The following is a 23,047-nucleotide window of genomic DNA, read 5'->3' on the forward strand; positions in this document are numbered from 1 at the left end:
TGTGAGCAATTGTGGGGCTCACCTTATGTAGTTCCCCTCTCTCTGGAGTCATAGACCTGCACTGCCTGTTGTCTGACATCTAAAATTAGTTTCCAAAGATATTTTGTCTGGTTTTATAGTTGTTTGTGGTGAGAAAAGTACTCTGGTGCCAATTACTCCATCATAGCTAAAAGGAGAATTCTTATTTGTTTCTTTCAAAACTGTCTTTGATCACATGTTAAGGTGCACATATGCAGGCCAAGACTTCATGGAGCCTAGCACAGAAAAGCTGCTGGAGCTGGCGATCTGATGGAGATTCCAGAGGTTATACAGTGTCCCGTGAGCGTAAGGGTTCTGGCCACCCAGAGGGGAGACCTCAGTGAACAGCTATAGGCACTCAGAGGACGCCCCGAAGATCCATGCCTGAGGAGTAGGGCTACTCTGACCCTGGAATCAGGGTGAAAAGTTCCATATTTCCTTGAATTCAAATAAAATTAGTTTGCGTTTGGCTGGTGCAGGACCAAGGACAGTCATTGTCCCGGGGATCTTTCCGTCACGTTGGCGTAAATAAATATGATTTCAGTTAAATAGCATAAGATAATGCAAACTAAGTGCTTAAATACTGAGTTATCAATAAAGAAGTCTTCAGCATACCTTCCATATGCTTTATTCGAGGAGGAAAATTTACAGGGGAATCTCCTTGTGTGTTGTTTTTTTCTCTCTTATAACCACTGGCCATACTTTATGTCTCCAGATCTGGAAAAATCCCTCCAGTGCTGAAGGACTAATGCCCTTTGCCATCTTAATCCCAGAGCCCCACAGGTACAATGAGTTGCTCATTGTATAGTTTATTCATTTAAAAAATAAAAATATTCTGCTAGTGTTAAAAATATTTGTTTTTAAAAGAATGTGCTTATGAAGAAATATTTAGATCTTTTTTCAAGAGTATTTGACCCATTACATGTAAATATCTATGATCCAGTAGAGCTACAACAGAAAAGTTTTTAAAAAGTGAAGTATAATATTTCTATGGTGCTGAATGTTGTCTTAGTCTTTAAAGGGAACAGAAAAAGACTTCTCATACCCTGGATTTGAAGAATTGGAGGAAGAGCTACCCTTAAGCACACATGTTCTGTTTTCCCAAATGTTTTCCATTCTTCTGTCATTCTGTCTTTCATGAGTCATTACACACACACTCTCCTGGATGACTCTTAAACTGTCACATGTCAGTCAAGGAAAAATAGATGCTAGATGAGGACATAAACTTGCTTTATTTGAAATTGGCTTTCCCTGTAAAGCTTTTCTGCATCTTTAGTTTCTAACTGCATGTTGCATCTTGGCGATAGTAAGAGACAGGGAGGGACGCCAGTAAGTGATAATTGCTCAAGAAAATACTCAAGAATATTACATCAGAAAACCACTTGGGAATAAACTTAAGTTTAAAATGGAATATGCAACGTGAAATTTTGTTGCTGTAGTCCACAGACAATGTTTCATCTGGAAGGACTTTTTAAAAATAATTGTAAGATAATTTTAGTGCTTTGGGACAAAATAAAAAAAGAGCAGTTTGGATCAGCAATTCTTCAGAATTTTGTGGTAGAGCAACAATAAAAATGTGGATTGACCTCAAAAAAGCTGACTAGCATAAATGACTGTTTATATTCCTTTTTTAAAATCTCATAAATTTTACGTAAAAATATAATGACCCAAACAATATTTCCTTGAATTCAAAACAGACTGTTTATACAATCCAAATGACTTGCCCCAAAACTCCGAGTTAGGTAGCTTTTAAAAAACGGAACAATTCATTTTTCCTGGCATCAAGTCCTTGACAATTAGCCGAGTCGGTCTTGGGGTCCTCTTGCCTCTTCCACTATGACTGTCAGTAGGGTGATGTATCACACCTCAGCTTTCAGCAGAGGTAACCTGAGCTTCTTGAAGACAGGTAGTGCATATGCGTTTTCCTGTGCTTTCAACACCTAGCACAACTAGCACAGTGTCTGGTACATAATAGTTGCTTAGAAAATGTTTTTTAGAATGACAAAATCAATGCCTCTACTTTAATGTCAAACACATTATTATGGAGACAATATAGAACTTTGTTCAGTATTCCCTCCCCTAAACATACATGAAAATTGTGTTAACTCTTCAGTGTTAACTCTTTAGTACTTTCCTAAGCAAAAAGTTGGGGAAGAATTGTAAGCAGAATCCAGGATTATAGGTGACAACAGTCCTCGCAGAAATTTTCTCACACGAGTTGAGCTGCTACTAGAGGAATTAAGGAATTTTTCCACTCAGTATGTTATCTTCAACCTTTTTTCTTGCAGAGTGTTTTGGTAAAATATCTGTTCTGCTTTATCTTATACTTTTTTAATGACTTCATAATAGTTCATATTGTGACTGTTCCATAATTTATTTGTAACATTCCCCGGTGAATTTTTAGACTGTACACACACACCCCTTTGCACATATGTCTTAATACTTTCTTAGAATAAACTCTTATATGTGAAGATGGTAAATGAAATCATACACATTACGAGCAATTGTTGTGAAGATTAAACTAGATAATATTATAAAGCCTTATGACAAATAGTAAAATCTCAAGGGGTTTGGTAGTATAGTTATTGTTGGTTGTTTCTATTGTCATCTTTTTGCTAGACTTTGAGCCCCTGTATAAAACGATTGCTTCAGTTAGAAAAACATCAGAGCTTCCAACTCCAAGTGGCTTGAACAATGAGGAGATGTATTATTCTTTATTAAACAGTAAGGAAATATTACAAGAAGGTCAGAGGGGGCTGAGTCCCTAACTGATTAATACAGGATCTCAACAGTATCCTGAAGAACTAGAATTTTTCTGTGTGTGCACCTGCCATCCTCAGGGAGTCAGCTTTGTCCTCAAGCTAGTCCCAGTCACATGATACAATGTCAGCACGTCCAAATCCAGTAGTTGAACTTGCTTCGTTATTTTTTTTTCTTTAGAGTTTAAATTGATTCACTTTAAGGACAAATTATACTAACTCAGTTAAGATATTTTAGTTGCTGATAATTTGAAAAATGTTATACTCAATAACATTCTGAAAAATACTGAAAGTTTGTAACTAAACTTGGTTGAAAGAATCAGCACTTTGCCAATAGATGATAAACTTATGCTTTTTTTGACACTTTGCTTCATAGCTCTGTAAAGTTACTCTTTAAGCTCTCCATCAATCATTGGTTAGAATGGCCGTCATTTACCAGAAAATCAAATGAGATTATCAGTGAATAAAAGACATGTTCTGGCTGATTTATGTATTCCTTTCAGATGATAGTCTCTTTTGCCTGCATTATTTATTGCACTGTTCATTCCATGTTAAGGATATATACAACATGCTTGATGTGGTCTATATTCTATTTCTTTCTTCATTTTTTTATGCTGGTGGCAAGCCACCAAATTAACTTTATGACCCACTAATTGGTCACAACCCTCAATTTGCAAACCACTGGTTTTAACCAGTCATTATCATTTTCTGGCTACGGGGCCAGCTTTCCCAAAGCACACGGCCTCACAGAGATGTATGGATACATTAAACACAGTTGGGCTTCTGTTTGGAAGGGGCAAATGGGGGTGGGAGGCTACGCAACCAAGATTGTCTGCTACAGGGACTGCTTGCTACTCATTTAGCTCTCTCAGGTATCTCGCGTGCTGTGAAGTGTGTGGAGTTGTTCATCTTGATCCTAATGGCTCTCAACCATTGCTCTTAGTTTTTCCTATTTGTTTATGAAAGTTTTGTCTCTTTCCTCAGATGGTTTTTCTTGTTGCTGTAATTGTCCTTGCCTCTACATTGTCATTCATCTCCTCCTGTCACTTATTTTTAAATCCCCTTTTCATTTTGCTGCTTCTCATCTATTTAGACAAAAAAAAGACTCCACCTTCTTAAAAGCTGTGACTCAAGGGTTATCAGATTCTGTGCAAGGTCTTAGGTTTTTCTTTATAATCTTTTTCATGATTATGTTTGCTTATTAGATTTCGAAAATCACATCTATATATTTAAGCTGTGGCCTAGATAGTTACCAACTAAGTTATCTCTGAAATACAGAGGTACACCTGTACCCTTCAGTCTTCAGAACAAAAACTGCTGTTACTAAGTGATAAGAATGTAATCACAATAACTGGGGACCCTGTTTACTATATTGTCTTCCTAAGGGTTTGAGGTTATCAAACCTTATCCTTGTTCCCTTGGATTTCTGGAAAAGAGGAGGGTGCTGACCCACAGTTTCATATCTGGGAAAAACCACTAGAGAATCTTGAATTTCAGGATTGTGAATAATATCAAGTATATTATAAACTACTCATTTTGGTAATCTGGCTTCAATTAAGCAACAAAGATTTACTTTCGAACACTGCCTTCCATCATTTCTAAGGTGCACATTTTCTTGCATTTTAACATCTCTGGAATCAGGATGTGTCTTACAATTAATGGCGTCCCACAGTTGGGGTTGGCCTGATGGCAAATCATGGTGTAGTTTTCTGTGTAAACGTGATTGTTAATCCTGGAGACATGACTGAACTGCAAACCCTTCACTGTTTTAGTTAATAAAACCACTGAACGTTAAAACATTTAGGAACTTTAAGGTAAGGAGTTTTATTGCTGTCCAAATTCTCTTCTGTAGATACTTTCTTTTAAGATAGGACTGTGGTCAAAGCTTACAGAATGAGTATCTAAAGCTTAAAAGAAAATCCCAGAGACTACAGAATGTTTCCTTTTTCAGAAATGCTATATTACCAAGGCTCTTGATAATATAAAAGACAATATTGCCTGGAGAAACTTGGACATCAATGACTGAGTACAGAAGGGATTCACAAGAGTTGAATACTGAGGAAATTTTAGGAATATCTTAATGAGCTTATATTGCTTATGCTGTCTTTTTTTATGTATGCATAGTACATGGTTTTAAAGCTTTCTAAATAAGTCTAAAAGAGCTCTTTTGATATTTAAAAAATAATAAGAAAGCGTTGTATCATTGTGAATTAGCAATGTACTTTTTAGTGGTACATACAGGACTGGTGCTTCTTATAGGCAATATTATCTTCAATTTGATGAAATATGAGTTTGGTTTACTGTGACACTTGAGTGTATTGCTTCCTATTAAAACTTTCTTCTCTTAAGAACTAAGGGAACACATATGCAAGTGAAGGTAACACTACAAGGCAGTGAGTAAATGATGGAGACCAGTGTGTCTCCAGGTGTGCTCCAAGAACCAGCAGCAGCAGCATTACGGGAGAATTTGTCAGAATGCACAGTCTCAGGCCACACCCCAGACCTACTGAATCAAAACCTCTGGATGTGGGGCCCAGCAACCTGTGTTTTAACAAGCTCTGCAGGAGATTTTGCTGGCAAGCTAAAGTTTGAGAACCACTGCTCTAGGCAGAATTTTGGAAAAAGGGAAAACACTGATGCTGTTATACATAAGGGAAGGGCATGAGTAATTTAGAGAGTAAGAAAACAGATTCCTTAAGTTCAGCTTAATTACATCTGCTAACAGTGTGTTTAAGAGAAATGAAATTTACTCTGCCGTGTCTCAGCCAGTAATACAGGCACAGTAATGGAATAGTCCAGAACCTCACGTCCTTCACTTCTGAGTGATATTTGATCTTTGTCTTTTCAGCACGATGTGTCCCAGACTTTACTCAAGGCAACACTGGATAGTGTTGTAGAAGAATGTGTCAGCTTCGTGGGAGTGGATATTAACATTTGTTCAGAAGTTTTGTTAAGGTGAGACGAGAAGTCTGCGCTTGAGAAGCTCAGAATCTTGACTTTGACTGTCCACCTTGTGCAAATTCAATTAGAACAAGGGGACACGTGTATAAAGATGTAAAGTAGAGAAAATCTATGAGTTCATACATTGCTTCAAGGTAATCAGTCAGAAGGGAAGACATCATTTAAGGAAAGAATTGTAGCAATTCACATGATCATGTTTAACACTGCAACTCTAAAGTGAAGAGCATATGGTTACCATTGAGTGCATTAGTGTCACTAATAGAATTTAAATAAGGTTAACGTGGAAAAGAGCTGTTTCCCACCACATGAGAGTAGATATTTTTCACTAGTTTAGTCTCTTGCATATATCTGTCAAAGTTGGCAGTAACCAAAAGATAAAATCTGAGGGTTCCAGGTATGGTTCCCATACTTTTACCTTGATTCTGCAAGTCACAGATCAAAATCTCCATCGTACTGTAATCACATCTTATGTACTCTGTCTTTTTTCCCTGGGGTTATGGAAGAGCTGCTGTTTTGTTCATAGTCTTGCATTTATTTCACAAGTTTGTTAATGCAGTGTGAAATTCTGGACTTCTGGAAAAGATCTGGACCTTTTTCCTTTGAAACTGGCATAGCAAAAAATGTCCCGTACATTTTAAGGTGATGTTTTTCTACCTTAGCTACAAACATTTCATAATTCCTTATATGGAATTTTATGATAGAATTAAGGTTCTATTAAATAGTAATCTTTTAATTAATACCAAGCAAACTACCTAGTGATAACAATTTTCCTATTTTTATACTAACCATGACATTCATGGATAAGTACTTTTCTATAATTCAAGTCTTTACATTAATAAAAATAGGCCAATAAAAAAACAATAGGGTAGTACAATGCAAGTGTAGCTATTGTAACTTCTGCTACTAACTCACCTTGTAAGCTAAACAGGAATAGGCAGAATTAGTACTTGATTCAGAAATAAGGAATGTGAATAGTGTAGAAATACTATGGGGAATAGTTCTTTATCTTGCACCAATGTTAACCAATTTACCATGATCTTTATGGTTTTACTGGTTTTGTCTTGTTTTGTATTCTGTTGTCTTTCTCTCCTCTTGAACAACTCTTTTCCCTTTGTTTTTTTAATTTAATTCCCCTTTTTAAATTAACTTACAGACATATGACAATATGTAATTGTAATTTTTTATAATGCAAATGTTTTATATTATTGTCTTTTCAGATGAGATCTTTCGGTACTCAGAACTATTATATCTGCCACATTTCTCATTTTGTTTATTTTTTTAGGCACATTGCCGGACTCAATGCCAACCGAGCCAAAAATATTATTGAATGGCGAGAGGAGAATGGGCCCTTCATCAACCGAGAACAGCTGAAAAAAGTAAAAGGACTGGGTCCAAAGTCTTTCCAGCAGTGTGCTGGCTTCATCAGAATCAATCAGGACTATATTCGAACATTTTGCAGGTGACTATTAAAGTACATTTTTGGTTCTGTTATCAACCTCTTCTCTTACTGTTACCCATCCTTCTCAACTGGCATAAATCCTAGGTGTCTGCTTGTTCATTCCTTCATTCAATATGTGTTGACTGCCTAATCTTTGCTCAGCACTAAGAATACAGCAGTGAATAAATCAACAAATTTCCTGTTCTCATGGAGTTAAATGTTAATGTGTGAGACAGACAATAAATTAGTAAAATAAATAGTTTCAGATGTAATAAGTGTTACAAAAATTAAAACAGAGAGATGTGACACTGTCTAGGGGAGCATTATAACTGCTTTATATGAGTTACCCATTGAAAAGTTATTCGAGCTGAATTTTGAATGAAATTAAGGAGCCAGCCACACAAGGATTGGAAGGAAAGCATTCCAGGCAAACAGTACATGCTCAAGGTCCTAAGGTAGGACCAACTTTGGTGCATTCAATAAACGAAACTGAGGCGAGTATGATTGGAGCATCACAAGTGGGAGGTCCGGTACACAGTGGGGTGACAAAGAGGACCACTTCATAGTGACAGCTTTTCCTGTGTGTAGTTGGGCTTCCCCACTCCCTCCTCACTGAAAACTGACCAAAGCATTATTATGAGTTGTGTAGATTAAGAGCTAAATTTTTGCTTTGTAATCCTGGTAGCACAAAAATAAAGAAATTAGGTAAACTTCTTAGCATTTGATAATCATGAAAGAATAGCTTTTAAGTATTTACTACTTCAGAACTACCTGGGTCTTTCATATGTATTTTTTTGTTTTGATAAAATTATAATAAAGGTATCATGGACAAATAATCTTGATTCTGGAAAAGACTACTTAAAAGAAAACCACCCCACTGGATAGTAGACTATATTATAAAGCTATAATAATTAAACAGTTTGCTTTTGATGTAGAAATGAAACAGAATAGAGTCTGAAATCCACCGACGCATAGATGGAACTTAGTTTGTGATAAAGGTGATGTTTCATATAGTGGAGGAAATTGATTAAGTGGTATTATGACAGCTGAAAGGAATGTGGTGTGTGTGGAGGAAGCTATAGTTCTACCTCATACCCTATACCCAAATAAATTCCAGGTGGATCATAGACTTAAATGGGAAAAGTGAAACTGTAAAAGTACCGGAAGAAAACATGGATAAAGTTTGCAGAACATTGAAGTGATGGAAGTTCTTCCTAAATAGACCACAAAACCCAGAAGCCAGAATGAAAAAAAAAAAATTGAGGATAAAATAATCCCATGTTTTTTGGTTTATGTTTTTTGAACAGTTGGTTAGAAAATTTAAACAGTATGAAAAAAGAATAAAATGAAAAGTAAAGGGCACCTCAACTTCTCACTTCAATATAGTTGCTTCCTAAAAATAAATTTACATCAGCCTGTATTTATGTGTTTATTATTTTTAAATGCATACTGAAGGGCTCATGCTGTACAACTATTTGGAATTTGCTTTATTTGTTTCAGTAATATATCCTGGATCTTTTTCCAAATATTACATGTAGATTTACATCATTCTTTATAATGTCTGCATAGTTTTTAATTTATGGATGGATCATAATTTAATCTAATAAGTGCCTATTGATGAACTTTGGGTTGTTTTAAAGCAGGGGTGTCCAAACTTTTTTCAATGTTTTTCACCAAGGGCCGTATTCGGTAAAATACACAGCCGGGCCACGCACTCGAGGTCAAGTACGTATTGCTTCACCTGGTTTATTTAAGTAAACTAAATATATTTTTGGAATTTGCTGCGGGCCAATTAACAGTGGATCATGGGCCGCAGTTGGCCCACAGGCTGCAGTTTGGACACCCCTGTTTTAAAGCCTTATATTTTTTCAACTGATGATGAAGTACTTGAAGATTCATGACTGTTACATCTTTTTGATAGATCATACCTTTATTCAGAATGGACTATTGCTATCTCATTGAATGTTTTTTGCTTTGAAATCTATTTTGTTTGCTAGCAATGTCTTTACATGTGCCTTTTCATAATATGCTTGGTATGTTTTTATTTTCAAACTTTCAATGGCATTTAAATTTTTATATGACTTGTAAACAAACAGGTTTCATGGTTTTACCCAATCTTACATTAGTACATTTACATTTGTTGTATTTATTGATGTGTTTGGAATTAATCTTCCATCTTATCATGTATTTTCTCTTCATCATGCTTTCTAATTCTTTTCCTTTCATTCTGTTTGTTGAATTTGTCAGTTAACAAGTTTTCTTCTTGTTTTCCCACCTCATCCTTATCTCCCCTTAGTGATTTCATGCTGTATATCTTACTTTGATTCTTCTGATGATTATCTTTAAAATTGATTTAGACTGACCTCTGGTGTCTCTGTCCTCCTCCTGGAGAAGACTAGAACCGCAGGTCTCTTCCCAACTTGCTCCCTTCAACTCTGTGTCCCATGATGAGATGACGTGGGACTTTAATTTCAGACTGTCCTTTTTATATATATATATATTTTTTTACATTATTCATGCGAAATTATTTAACTTAAGTTTTTACGGTTTCTGTACTTATCACTGTTTCTTGTAGCCCACGTTATCATTTGTCTTGAATTCATTGTTTTTACTGGAGTACATACTTAAATTCTTTTCAGAGAGGGGATACTATATGGGTTATACTTTATTCCTGACATGGCTGAACATGATATTAATTTGTCTTCCTATTTGAATGCTAGTTTGGCTAGGTATAGATCCTGGATCCAAAATCATTTTGTCTCAGAACTTTTAAGGTATTGTTCCACTGTGTTTTGTCATCTGTTTCTCAAAGAGAAATATGATGCCAATCTGATTCTAGTTCCTCCTGAATAAATGTTTTATTTTTCTGTCTTAATTGTAAAATCATATTCTAAAGTTTCCCCACAATATTTCAGATATGAGTCTTTTTCCATTCATCCTATTTTGCACCCAGTAGGTTGTTTTGAGAACTTGTGTTTTTCTTCAGCTCTGGGAAATCATCTTCCCCTTCTCCTTCCTTCTCCTTATTTAATTATTTCCCTCTATTTTTATGTATCATCTTCTAGAATGCCAGTTGTACAAACTGAATCAGTTAAGAATGTTTTAAGTGACAAAAAACCATATTAACAGTGTTTAAACAAATAAGTCATAATTTCTTTCAAGTGAATGGCCAGAAATGGGTTACTGGGTTGCTATTTGCATATGGCAGACAAATAAGCACATTTTTAATTAAAGATTCTTTTCTTTCCTACCCAACTTCCCATCCCTCCTCCACTCCACATCACTTCACCTTATTTTAAATGGTTACTGTAGTCAGCACAATGAATCTGCAGGCCCCATTCAGGGAGTTGCTGTGAAAGCTCCATCAGGTGTTGAGGTAACAAATGAGAAGCAAGGCAAGAAGAAGAGCAAAACCGCAGTGACTGCTGTACTGAAGCCAAATCCTTTGGACCAAACATGTATTCATCCGGAATCGTATGACATAGCAAAGAGGTAAGTCTGAGGCCCAGGTAAGAAATCTCCATGCTCAGAGCACATGCCTTTGTTTTGGCATAATGGAGACTTTAAAAATATGACCATGTTTAACATGACATTTTTCAGAAGTTCCACATTGCTGGGTTATGTGGCACATTATTTGATTTCATTGAGGAATGAAACCGTTATTCCTGGAGCAGTCTCAAGCCAATAAACCCTGGTACTAATGGTGAAGTGTGTGTAATGGAAATTGCAGGGCACTCTCCTCTGTTTGTTTTGGAAATTAACAAGACACAAATGACTAGCACCTGGCTTAAAGCTCCTGCTTATCTAAAGATAAAGCCCTTTTGAAAGTAAACAGCCAACTCTCAGATTTCTTAGGAAGTATTTCCTTGCTTGATTATTACAATCTAAGAAATGATGTACTTTTACTGAGCATACATTAACATAGGATGATATGGGACGAGGCTTTTTAGTACAAGGAAAGGTTTAATGTAAGGCATTAAAAGAAACAACTTTTAATAGCACATTTGATTAGTTCAGAATTTTTAATTAGTTTAAAAACAGTGATGCTACGTAATTAAATAGCTTAAGGCTTTTAGTGAGTTGCTGGACTTAAAAATAGTGAATATTTTAACTTTCATTTATTCTACAATGAGATTTTAAATATGTTTTGAGATCATTGATATTTCATTATTTTGGTAAATGTAATTGGTTTCCTTCTAAAAATGTTTAAAATTATAGACTATATGACACATTATAGAGAACTTAGAAAATAAAAAGAAAGAAGTAAAATATATTCTGTCAACATTAAAACAGTGACACCTGTTTTTCTTCCAATATTTTATTACTAATTTTAAACATACAGAAAAGTTAAAAATGTTTACAGTGAATTTCTATATATCCACACCTAGATTTTATTGTTAATATTGTCTCATGCCTGTTTATCCACTTGCCTGTCAATCAATCTATCAGTCCATCTTATATATTTATGTATTCTGTTTCATTGATCTGTTTGTCAGTACCACACGATCTTGATTACTGTAGCTTTATGAGGTTAGGTAGTGTAAGTCCTCCAACTTTGTTCTTTTTAAATATTGCTCCGAATATTATAGATGATTTGCATTTTCCTATATGGTTTAGAATGAGCTTGTCACTTTCCATTAAAAAAAGAGAAAGAAAAACCTGGTGGCATTACATTGAGTCTGTCAGTGAATTTAGGACAGTTGATGTCCTCATAGCTAAATTTATTGAGTCTCGATCATGAGTTCACTATGTCTTAACATTTATATAGGTCTTCTTTCATTTCTCTCCACAGTGATTTTTAGTTTCCAGTGTACAGGTCTTGGGTGTATTTTATTAAATGTATTTTGTGTTTTTAAAAAGTAATGTAAATGGAATTTTTAGAATTTGTTGCTTGTATGTAAAAATACAATTGATCATTACAGTAACTTTGTGTTCTTGTTAAATTGACTTACTACCGTGTTTCCCCCAAAATAAGACCGAGCCGGACCACCAGCTCTAATGTGTCTTTTGGAGAAAAAAATTAATGTAAGACCCAGTATTATATTATATTTATTATATTTATTGTATTTATTATATCATATATTAGACCTGGTCTTATATTAGTGAAAATAAGACTGGGTCTTATATTAATGTTTGCTCCAAAAGATGCATTAGAGCTAATGGTACGGCTAGGTCTTATTTTCGGGGAAACACGGTAGTTAGCTCTAGAGTGTGTATAGATTCTTTAAGTTTTCCTATATAAACAATTATTAACAAAGAGATAAAAAGCTTTACTCCCTTTTTTAAAGATTTTAAATACTTCTTATTTCTTTTCCATGCCTTTTACAATAGCTGGAACCTTCCATACTGTGCTGAACAGGAGTGGTTAAAGCAGACAACCTTGTCATGTTCTCAGTCTTTTAGTACATGGTTCTCATTTTTAAAATATATATATTAAAAATTTGTATATATATAAAACATATGTAAATATATTAAAATTATATGTATAATAAATGTATATATAAATGTAGTCTCAGGTTATAGTAATTGTATTTTTACTGTTTGTTGTTTGAGAACATGCTTATATGCACATGGATTTATAGAATTCTTGCAACTACCGATGGCTCCCTGGGTACTAAATTAGCATTTTGTTATATGCAAACCAGTATCTTTTTTTAATGTACATTTTTGTTTTTATAATGTAACTTGAATACGGTTTGTAAGTCTTTCAAGTTGCTTTCTAATATAGCATAGTTTTTTGTTTCTGCATATCCGTCTTTTTAAAAGGCTAAATAGTATTCCATCACGTGGTCGAACTATAATTTAGTAAGAGCAGAACTAATAGAGATCCTTATGATGGATTCCTAGAAGTGAAATTACTCTGCCAAAGGATGTGAAAGTTTATGTGACTCTTGGTATACATTGTCAGGTAACATACTGATTTATAATGCCACCTCCAGTGTTCAAGCCTGAGAAATCGTGAATTTCTCCTATCAGACAGGACTTTCCTGCCAATTTTCAAATGAGTCATTTCTGCATGTGGAGGATCCCTACCAGTGACTATACCCCTCTCTGTGCTTCTTTTGGGAGTAGCCATGTCTCTCAGGAGCACGGTATTTGTGGACTGTACTGTTTCATGAGAAATTTCTTCTACATGAAGTTCAACTCCTGATCTTTAAAATCTGGAGACACAACTGGTAGTTCCTCTAATTAATCTTACCATCCCCATTATCCACTTTGGAGCTCTGATAGTCATTTCTGGCTTTCCGATATACTTCGTGTGGACATCATTCAACATAGGTAGGTTGTACTTTCATATAGTGTTACATAAATCTTCCCAGGGAAGACAAGGCCATTAAGGATTTGATTAGGTCATCCCTGGTTGACTTCAGTTCTGTAAAAGTAAGTTCCATTTCAGTCAATTTCATTTTGAATTGTATCAGAAAACCAGTAGGAACATAATGGCTTTAATGCCATTCTACCCATATCACTCCCAGAAATACATCAAAACCTGAAGGCCATTAAGTCTTTTCACTTTTGTATTTATAGTGTTTTCTCTCATATTCGTATCTTAGAAAATTGAGATCATAGTATTTTGTAACCTAAGTTGGTTGTTTAGTGGTTTAAAAAAAGCCTTTCTTGTGTTTTTTTTTACTATTTTTGTTATTTATATTACCTTTGAAAGTCTTATTTACATGTAGGGATTCTCTATTAAATATTAAAGTGGTTTGGTGTGTGGGCTAAAATTTTTTATAGTTTGTTTACTTTTTATATCTGCTTATAATGCTATTATGATTTTGAAATATGAATGTTTTCATTTTTATGAAGTAAACCTATTATTCTTTTCCTTGCTTTTATGCAAATTGGTCTTCTCTTAAGATCCGTGACCTCTAAAACAAATTCACCATTCCCCATATTTTTTCATATTGTTTATAGTTTCATTTTTTACTTAATGAATTTTATTGTTTATGATTTTGTTCATCACTTAGAATGTACGAAGCACTGTGGTAAGGCCTGAATATTGTAAAAATGAGGTGATTTATGTCCTAAAGGAACCTACCAAAATAGGGAGGATAAAACTTGCAAATAACCATCATAGAGGTCAATAATTAGTAAGTGCCCTTTGTGAAGCACAGAGCTTGTTCACAGGAGAAAGAGGTCATTTCCAGACAGGGGTATCTCATAAGCTTTCGTGTAGGAGGTGACATTTAGGTAGGTCTTTAAGGATTTTAGCCAGTGGAAATTGGCAAAGAGATGCTGAGAGGGTTAGAGAGGAAGAGGTAGTAATCTGGTCAGGTTTGGGAAGTAGTTAATTGTCAAATAAAAACAATAAACATTCATTGAGTACTTCATCTTTACCAGGTACTTTAGAATCATCATCTTGTAACCTCACAGCAGTCTTCTGAGGTTGGTATTATAATTCTTTCTACTTCTTTAGGTACAGACTCTCAGATGGGTAAAGTAAATTGTCTAAGATAACTCAGCTGACGGAACCAAGATTTCAACATCTATGACATTCGAAAGCCTGAGCTCTTAACTAAGTCAAAATTAAACAGCTATTTTGGAGCAGATTTAAATGTAATCATAATGGCCTTTCAGACTGAGCGTATCATACCCTTAAGGACAGTGTGTTCACAAAAAGTGACGGGATTGTGACTTATGTTCTGTTGCTTCTCAAAAAAAAGGAGAGAGAAAGAAAGAAATGAATATCTGGAATATGCTAGCTTTGAGTGTTATTCTCTATCATCACATGGCTGAAATTAGACTCTGTCTTTCCTCTAGAGAAAACATTACCTCCTCCAATAAAGGAAACTTTGCCTATTTATTTTATTAAGGGATCTGTAGGAAATGGATCCTTCACTTAGAGTGTGTAGAATTTTATGCTTCTTTGCTGCAGATGTGATGTTTCCTGAATTTTGTACTGAGAAGAATTTAATTCCTTTATGTTTTTTTTTAGAATGAGTTGTGTGCATTTCAACATAAGCAGCCTGATAGCGACCATATTTGATATCTTCTCATTTTAGGAGAGGAGTAGGGTATAGGCCAGGAGTAGTATATTCACCCTAGAAGGTAAATATACTCTGAACCTACTCTGCTAGAAGATGTTCTTAACTAAGAGAGAAAAAGGAACAGTGCACATTCCTTTAGGAAATGTCAATTTTAAAAACAGAAGAGAATCCATAGTATAGAAGAGATATGGGGAACATAGAATTAAGAAATCTATTTATTGCTAAAGATAGATTTTCCTTCAATAGTCCTTTGAAACCGTTCTGTTCTAAATTTCTTACTTGTTTCAAGGTCTTCTCACATTTACCTGATTACTTCCTACTTCACTGAAAAAACTTCAAAGCTACCTTACAATCCTCCTTCCTTAGATGGTCTCCATGTCTTTCTCATTGTGTCCCATAGGTAAGCTCCCCTCCCATCTCAGACTTCTGTTTCTCTCCCCACCCTCACTTCTCAGGTTGCTGCTAGGACTCTTGGCTTTGGCATTCCTTTGGTCTCTCTGTGTCACATAATTGCCTGGCCTCCGGGAGGTGGGGGAGGGAACTAAATGAGTAAGATCTTTTCGCTTTATAAACTGTTATGACTGTCTTTGTACCTTTAGTGACTCCAGCACTTTTCCTTCCATTTTGTTCCACAGATTATGGTGGTAGTCTCCCCTTCTTCCACTCCCTCAAAGCTAAAAGCAGCAACCACCTTTTTTTTATCTTCCCCCTAGAACTTCTATCTCATTGCTCCTTCTTTTCATTGCCAGACTTCTCTGAATTGCCTACTTCTAATTCTTACTACTCGCTTTCTCCCAGTCTCTTACAGATGGGCTTCTGTCCTTAACCCTCTTCTGAAATTACTCTTTTAACTAATGACGTTTGATTGTCAAAACCAGTGGCCTCTTTTCATCCTTAAACTACTTACCCATTCAGCCACATTTGACACCATCAGTTTACTGACTTTTATATTCTATCTTCTCTACTTTCTCTTCTTCTCTGTCCCTCTAAAATGTAGATATTCTTCAATTTTTTTTACCTTAATTTCCTTCTCCTCTTGTTCTATATGCTCCTTTGGGTGATTATATCCAATCACATGACTATCTTTATTTCTCACCTCTCCACTGATAATTCTAACCCTACATTTCAACATCTCTAGTCCAGGCCTTTCTTCTACGTTCTACTTCTCTCTTTCGATTTGCCTGTGAGAGATTTTCTCATGAGTATCTTAGCAAGTCAAACAGTATATCTAAAACTGAAACTTGAATTCTCCTTTCCTCTCTTCCTTTATAACTCCCTCTTCTCCTCCCATCAGCCCTTCTGCCAGCCCCACGCAAACACAAGACAGACAAATAAAAAAGACTTGGTCTTCTTCTCTTGTCCCATAATGGATGGTTAACGGCACTACTGTCTTTTCATTAACTAGGGCTAGAATTAACCGAATCATTCATTTATTCATTAAACATATACCTTCTGAGTGTCTGCTGTATCCCAGGTATTGTTCTGCAATTGTGGAATACATGCAAAGATTCCTGCTCTCAAGGAGAGACAGAATATACAACCAGCATAACAAATCAATTGCATAGTATAATAAAGATAAGTGCTGTGGGACAGGAAAGAGCAGAGTAATGAGTAGCAGGATTTTCCAGGGTTATGAGTAAGGGCTTGCAAATTTAAATGGGGTGGTCAAGGTAGGCCTCATTGACAAGGTGACATTTCATCAGTTTTGATGGAGGTAAAGGAGTTGGCTGTGCAGATGTCTGGGGGAAGAGTATCCCAGGAAGAGGCTCAGACAGTGTAAAGGCCCTAACGTGAGAGCAGGCCTGGTACTCAAGGAATAGCAAGGGAAGCATGCCAGTGTGGCAAGAGCAGAGTGAGCAAGGAAGAGAAAAATAGATTAGGTCAAAAGGGCATTGGGAGGCTACTATAGGGACGTGGCCTTAAATCTGAGTGAAATCGGGAGCTGGAGCAGGATTTTATGCCGAAGAGTGACGTGGTCTGATTTACATGTTAAAAGGATTCTGTTGTCTGATGTGTTAAGAATAGATGATAAGGAGCAATAGTAGAAGCAGGGACACCAGTTAGTAATCCGGCTGAAAGGTGACGATAACTGAGACTCAGATGATAGCAGGAGAATTAGGGAGAAGTGCTCAGATTCGGGGTGTATTTTAAAAGTAGAGCCAATGGGATTTGCTGACAGATTGGATGAAAGGTATGAAAGACTAACTGGATATGAATGGCAAACAATGATACAAATACCAGAGACACTAGAGGATAAAGTGGAAACTCATTGTAATGGAGGAGAATGGGGAAGAGAAAAGTTAAAGAATTAGACTTTGATCACTCCCCTGGTGATCTCTTGTAGCTCTCAGGGCTTTAAGAACTTTCATAGTCACAGGACTCTAAATTTATACCCTCATCCCAATCCAAACTCCAGACTCATGCATCAACTGCCTATTTGACACCTCAAACTTAACATGCCTTAAACTGCACTCCAGGACTTTACCCCAAATCTTGCTCCCGCTATGGCTTTCCTCATCTCAGATGATACAATTCATTCTTGCTGTTTCTTAGTCCAAAAGCCTTGAAGTCATCCTTGACCTGATAAGATACCCCTTGTCTGGAAATGACCTCTTTCTCCTATGAAAATCCTCTGTGCTTCACAAAGGGCACTTACCTCTGTTACGGTTATTTATAAGTCTTATCTTCCCTATTTTGGTAGGCTCCTTCAGGACATAAATCACTTCCATTCATTTTTAGATTCTTTAGGCCCTACCACAGTGTTTTTCACATTCTAAGTGATGAATAAAGTTATCCACAAAATACGTTAAGTAAAAAATGAAACCATAAACAATATGGAAAAAAAAAATGGGGATCATTGAATTGATCTTAGAGATCAGAGATTTTAAGAGAACCAATCTTGCATAAAAGCAAGAAAAGAATCAGGTTTTAAAATTTTTTAATTGAAAAGCTTGTTTTGCTGTGGGCCTTAGTACTCCACTTTACCCCCACTTATTCATAATAGATTTGGATGGTCAAAAAAAGTATGACACAGTAGAATACTGGGGTTAAGGTAAAGCTGTGAGCCTCTCCAATTATCCTTTTCCCTGCAAAATAAATAATGCATCTGAAGATTTTATACCAGATTTATTAGGCTAGTATCAATTAAATTTAAGGTTACTTATCAATGTAGGCCGTCAGCTCCAGGAGGGCAGGGGTGTTACAAATCTGGTAAACTCTATCCCCAGTACCGAACACAGATGGATATGGCAATATTTGTTTAACGAAAGAATATGTGATAGAAATACAAATTGAAAAGATGACTACATAGAACACTGAGGAAAAGGAACTGCTCGGGAATTGACAATTTTAATTGTCATTGAGTAAAATAAAATATCCAGCTTTCCTTGAACCCAGACATTTTTCTGTCGTCCGAACTGCCAGAGGTGCAGTTGTGTAAGCAAAACAATTGCTAGACCTTCTAGGTCTTCCTTTCCGCCGTTGTCTGTCCCACATGCTGCGTGAGGACTTCTTTCAGAATCCCTTATGGTTGGAGGGATTTTGGCACCTCCCCACGTTGAATCCCCTGCCTCCACGGAGTGCTGTGTCCGGAGCCCAGGCCTTCCTCTATTTTACAGACCAGGAAACAAGACAGATTATGAAAGAGGATTACTTAACCATTTGCTGTCATCATCTATTAATAGAAACGATCTTCCTATGTTTGAGTGATTTAATTGTGCTGGGTATTATGAGCCACGAGTAAAATTGCTGCTATATTATGAGTAGAATGAAGCCCAGAAACAGCCTATTTAGAGCTTACCACTCCCCCGTGCCTCCTCTTTTTGTCCTACCGTTTTGGTTGATCAAGAGAGCCAAAGGCAAGTATCCGATTTCCCCTTTTCCTTGAATAAGGTTCAGGAGGTAGTGCTTTGTGCTGCAGATTATGGCGATTTGTACATGTCACAGTGAGACCTGGCGCTCTCCCAAAGAATCTGCTGCATTAAGAATTTGATTCACTCCAGATAGTTAAGCTTGAAAGTGGTTATGTTCTTGATTCAACTTGAAAAATGCCAGGAAATTTAATGTCAAGACTGTCACTCAGCACTCATTTTGATAAAGCATTAGCTAGTATTTAATTGTTATTTCCATGTTGGCCATTAGGGAGAAATTTCAAAAGACTAGTTTCCAGAAGTGGTTAGCAGCCTTTGTAGCAGGACTTGCAGCATGATTCTAATGGATTTTGGTAAATGTGTATCAAGGAATGATTTGTATCAATATCTGCGCTATAATATTAATATCTATTACTGATGATGTACCTATTTCTGACCCTTACAAACAATGTTGAGTATATTTTCAGAGAGTAAACAATCATCAACGTAAAATATAGGTCTGGGACAGTAGTAATCACATAACCTGACAAAAGGCTTACTTGGGGAGGGGGGAATCTTCTGTACAAAAGCTAAACAATGTTTATTCTTAATTCACAAAAAACTTGTGTAAGGTTTTTAAGACCGAAAGTTGGTCAAAGGGTACAACTTCCAGTTGTAAGATGAATAAATTCTGAGGATATAATGTACAGCGCGGTGATTATAGCTAATAATACTCTATCACATACTTGAAAGTTAGTAAGTGAGTGGATCTTAAATGTCCTCACCACAGAAAAAGAAATAGTAGTATGTCACCTGGTGGAAGTGTTAGCTAATGCCGTGGTGATAATCGTTTTGCAATTATTTAAGTATCAAATCAACATATTTGTACAGCTTAAAATTACATATGTCAATTATAGCTCAACAAGGCTGGGGGGAACCCCACACAAACCAGAATTAACCCAACAGTGCTCCTGGGCCAAAAGCAGTTGGGGGGGCTGTGTGGATTGGGGAGGCTCTTTAGAGATCTTCCTTGTTCTCTGCCACGGAGCAGAAATAAGTCAAGCCAGACACTGACTGGTGACCCTACTGAAGACCTTTAATGAACGAGCACATCTCAGTCTGATATTCCCATTCCTGTTCCAGGATTTAGCATCTCTGAACTCTTCTTTAGGAATTGCTTTCAGAGGTTTTATCACATTCTTCCCAACGTTAGCTTTCTGCCCAGCAAGGAAAGAAATCTACCTAAAAAAGCAGCTGTACTGCAGGGAGTTTAAGTTGTTTTTGTTTCGAAACAAAACAGCAGTAGTGGAGCAATGACAGATAAAATAGTCACAGTTTCAACTGAGAGCAACCCAGAAGGCCCATGGCGTGTGGTGATCTGTAATGTCTCGGAGAGCTATGTCACTTAGCCGACTGAGTATGCTGAGCACACTTCCCCACATCTAAAATTCACCACAGCTTTATTCCGCATTTGCATGCCAACTAACTTCTGCAATGATAAAAACAGGTTTCTTTGTGGGAAACTTGCCTGAAAAGAAATCCATCTACAAATGCTGTAAAGTAAGTGAAGATTAGGTAAACAGACCTAAGAAATTATTTGCAAATTCGAAAGATCTTAAGTTTTTCTGGATTTGCCTTGCAAGAGTTGGCAGCATTTGGACATGAAAATTAAGATAGAATCATTGCTGGCTTTTGATAAGTGATGTCATAGGATGTGTATCAGTAGTTACCCACATTAACTTCTATGGAAGCTACGATTAGACAATATTAAATTGCCTTTTCATAAAGAGACATAGCACCATAAAGGAGGCCAAACCTAAAATGTATAAAGATGATAAATGGGGAGATTACTAAAAGGGATTTTTTTTTCTTGTTAGTAGTTAAAACCCAAACATCTTACTGTAATTCCCGGGAAGTAACATTCATCATATTTTCAAAAGTGCCTTCACAAAAGAGAAAAATGATGAAAGAGAATCTACCCACTTGAGAGGCTGTGGGGTTCTTAAAAATTGATTGTCGTATTGAATGTCTCACAGACCATTCCAACACACACCCCACCTGAAGTTTCAGGCAAGGCTGGTAGAAGAAACTAGGAACTTTAAGAATCTGAGGCAGTACCTAACTTTCCCCTGACTCACTCTGGAGTGAGTTTAGTGCCCTTTGTGGGAAACTTGCCTGGGTTCATTTACATAATGCCTATTTGATCCTGGGAAAGTTAAATAACCTCCCTGTACCTCAGTTTCCTTGTCTGGATGATGATGATGATAGCATATGTCTCATGGGATTACATGAACTAATCTCTCTCACTCTCTCTCTCTCTATATGTATATATATGTATATATATATGTGTGTGTGTGTATATATATATATATATATATATATATATATATATATAATTAGCACCTGGGGCAATAAGCTATTATTATTGCTATAATTATTATTGCTGTTATTTTTGTTGTGATCGATTGATTGAGAATGGGGTGGTCAAGCTGAACCGTACATAAAGGGGGATGGGTGGCTTACAACTGTTAGTCTCCCAGGAAGAAGTATTTTTTACCATGAGATCTGGATATACTTTGGGTCATTTAACATTGTTCATTAACATTAACATCTTGGGCCTGGAGAAAGCGGTTTCTCTCCTATTCATGTGGAGCAGCGTGGAGGAGGAGTGAGAGAGGACTGGAAGCCAGCCGCAGAGTTGTGCTAGCTTCCGTCTCTTCCGTCTCCCAGGTATTTGCCCTTCTCTGCCTCAGGCTTAGATCACACAGTCTGGAGCCTGAAACTCCATAGGATATCGATTCAGTCTCCCATTATCTCCCTCCCTCCTTCCTGTCCCCAGTCTAGCTATGGATTTTAATCTTAGCCTATCTTCTGACTATCTGTGTGACTATAAGCAAATTACTGTGACCCCAGCTGCCCACTCTTTAAATGGAATAAAAATGGCTCTGCCCGTTCAGAGAACAACCAGGGGATTTATAGAAATGCAGATGTGAAGTATTTTGCAATTTCTAGAAAGGAAGACTTCTTGACAGGATGGAACCCATAGTAAAAAGGCTGTTTCCCAAGGAAGAAAGTCCTTTACCCTAATCCCTGCGCTTTATCCCCAGTAGTGCTGGAGCGGTTTCACTTCAGCTCTGCTGTCACTAGCCTGTATGTTTTTGAATACTACTTTTTTTATTTGTCCTTCTCTTTCAAACATTCACAGGCACTAACCCACGTTATGGTTTTACAACCAGTAAATTAAATTATATGAATTCTAAATAGTGTTTTTGAGCTGTAGAGTCTGCAGCCTTTGAAACCACTAACTTAATTTTGTCCAACTCTTATTCAGTAACTCAAACAGAGCCAAACTTTTTCCTTTTGAATTTGGTTTTAAAAATAATAAATTGCTCCCAGGCAGTGGTCCCGAGTGCCAAATTTTATCTGGGATCTAAATCTTTTGTCTGCATTGAAAATGCCCCAAAGTAAAGGGGTAAGGAGTGCTAATGAAGACGTGATATGTGACAGTTCTTACCTTAGCTACAACCTTGTGGTCTCAGCTGTGTAATTTTGGGCAGGTCACTTAATCTAAGTTTTGATTCCCTTATCTGCAAATCTATAGCCACAATAAATTTTTGAGAGAATGAAATGAAATCATCTTTATTGAGCACTTTCAAGGTATCTATTTACCTGCATGTAAAATCCTATCTCTAAAAGACCAAATATTAAGTGCCAGGTTATTTATTCCAATATACTGTCATTACTTAAAATTAGACTGTAAGCTCATTCAGGGCACAAGCTGTTATCAAACCTTTCAGTCGGCTTCACATTTTGTCTCATGACTTTGAAGAACCTTGATTTTAGCAAATCTTTATCATTTGAGGGTGTGTGAGTGTGTGTGTGTGTGTGTGTGTGTGTATATGTGAGTTTAAAACTATCAGACTCGATGGGAAGAGAATGATCAAGCTGAGTAATATTGGGTTATTGGGGAGGGAGGTTCTTTTTTATGGGGGTTTGTTTTTTAAAATGTAAGACAACTGATTTTCCTTTGCTACT

General features: G+C 36.4%; 1 protein-coding gene across 3 annotated transcripts in view; it reads left to right on the forward strand.

The window, feature by feature from the left end:
- Positions 1-23,047, forward strand: part of SRBD1 (S1 RNA binding domain 1) — a 179,713-nt gene that overhangs the window by 145,476 nt on the left and 11,190 nt on the right. For all 3 annotated transcript variants that reach the window (XM_081069689.1, XM_081069688.1, XM_081069690.1), the window contains exons 17-19: positions 5,626-5,732; positions 7,021-7,197; positions 10,489-10,668. In XM_081069689.1, the coding sequence (XP_080925815.1) occupies positions 5,626-5,732; positions 7,021-7,197; positions 10,489-10,668 (464 nt within the window). The remainder of the gene's footprint in view (positions 1-5,625; positions 5,733-7,020; positions 7,198-10,488; positions 10,669-23,047) is intronic.

This window comes from Rhinolophus hipposideros (genome assembly GCF_964194185.1).
Source record: "Rhinolophus hipposideros genome assembly, chromosome: 12".
NCBI classification, from domain to species: Eukaryota; Metazoa; Chordata; class Mammalia; order Chiroptera; family Rhinolophidae; genus Rhinolophus; species Rhinolophus hipposideros.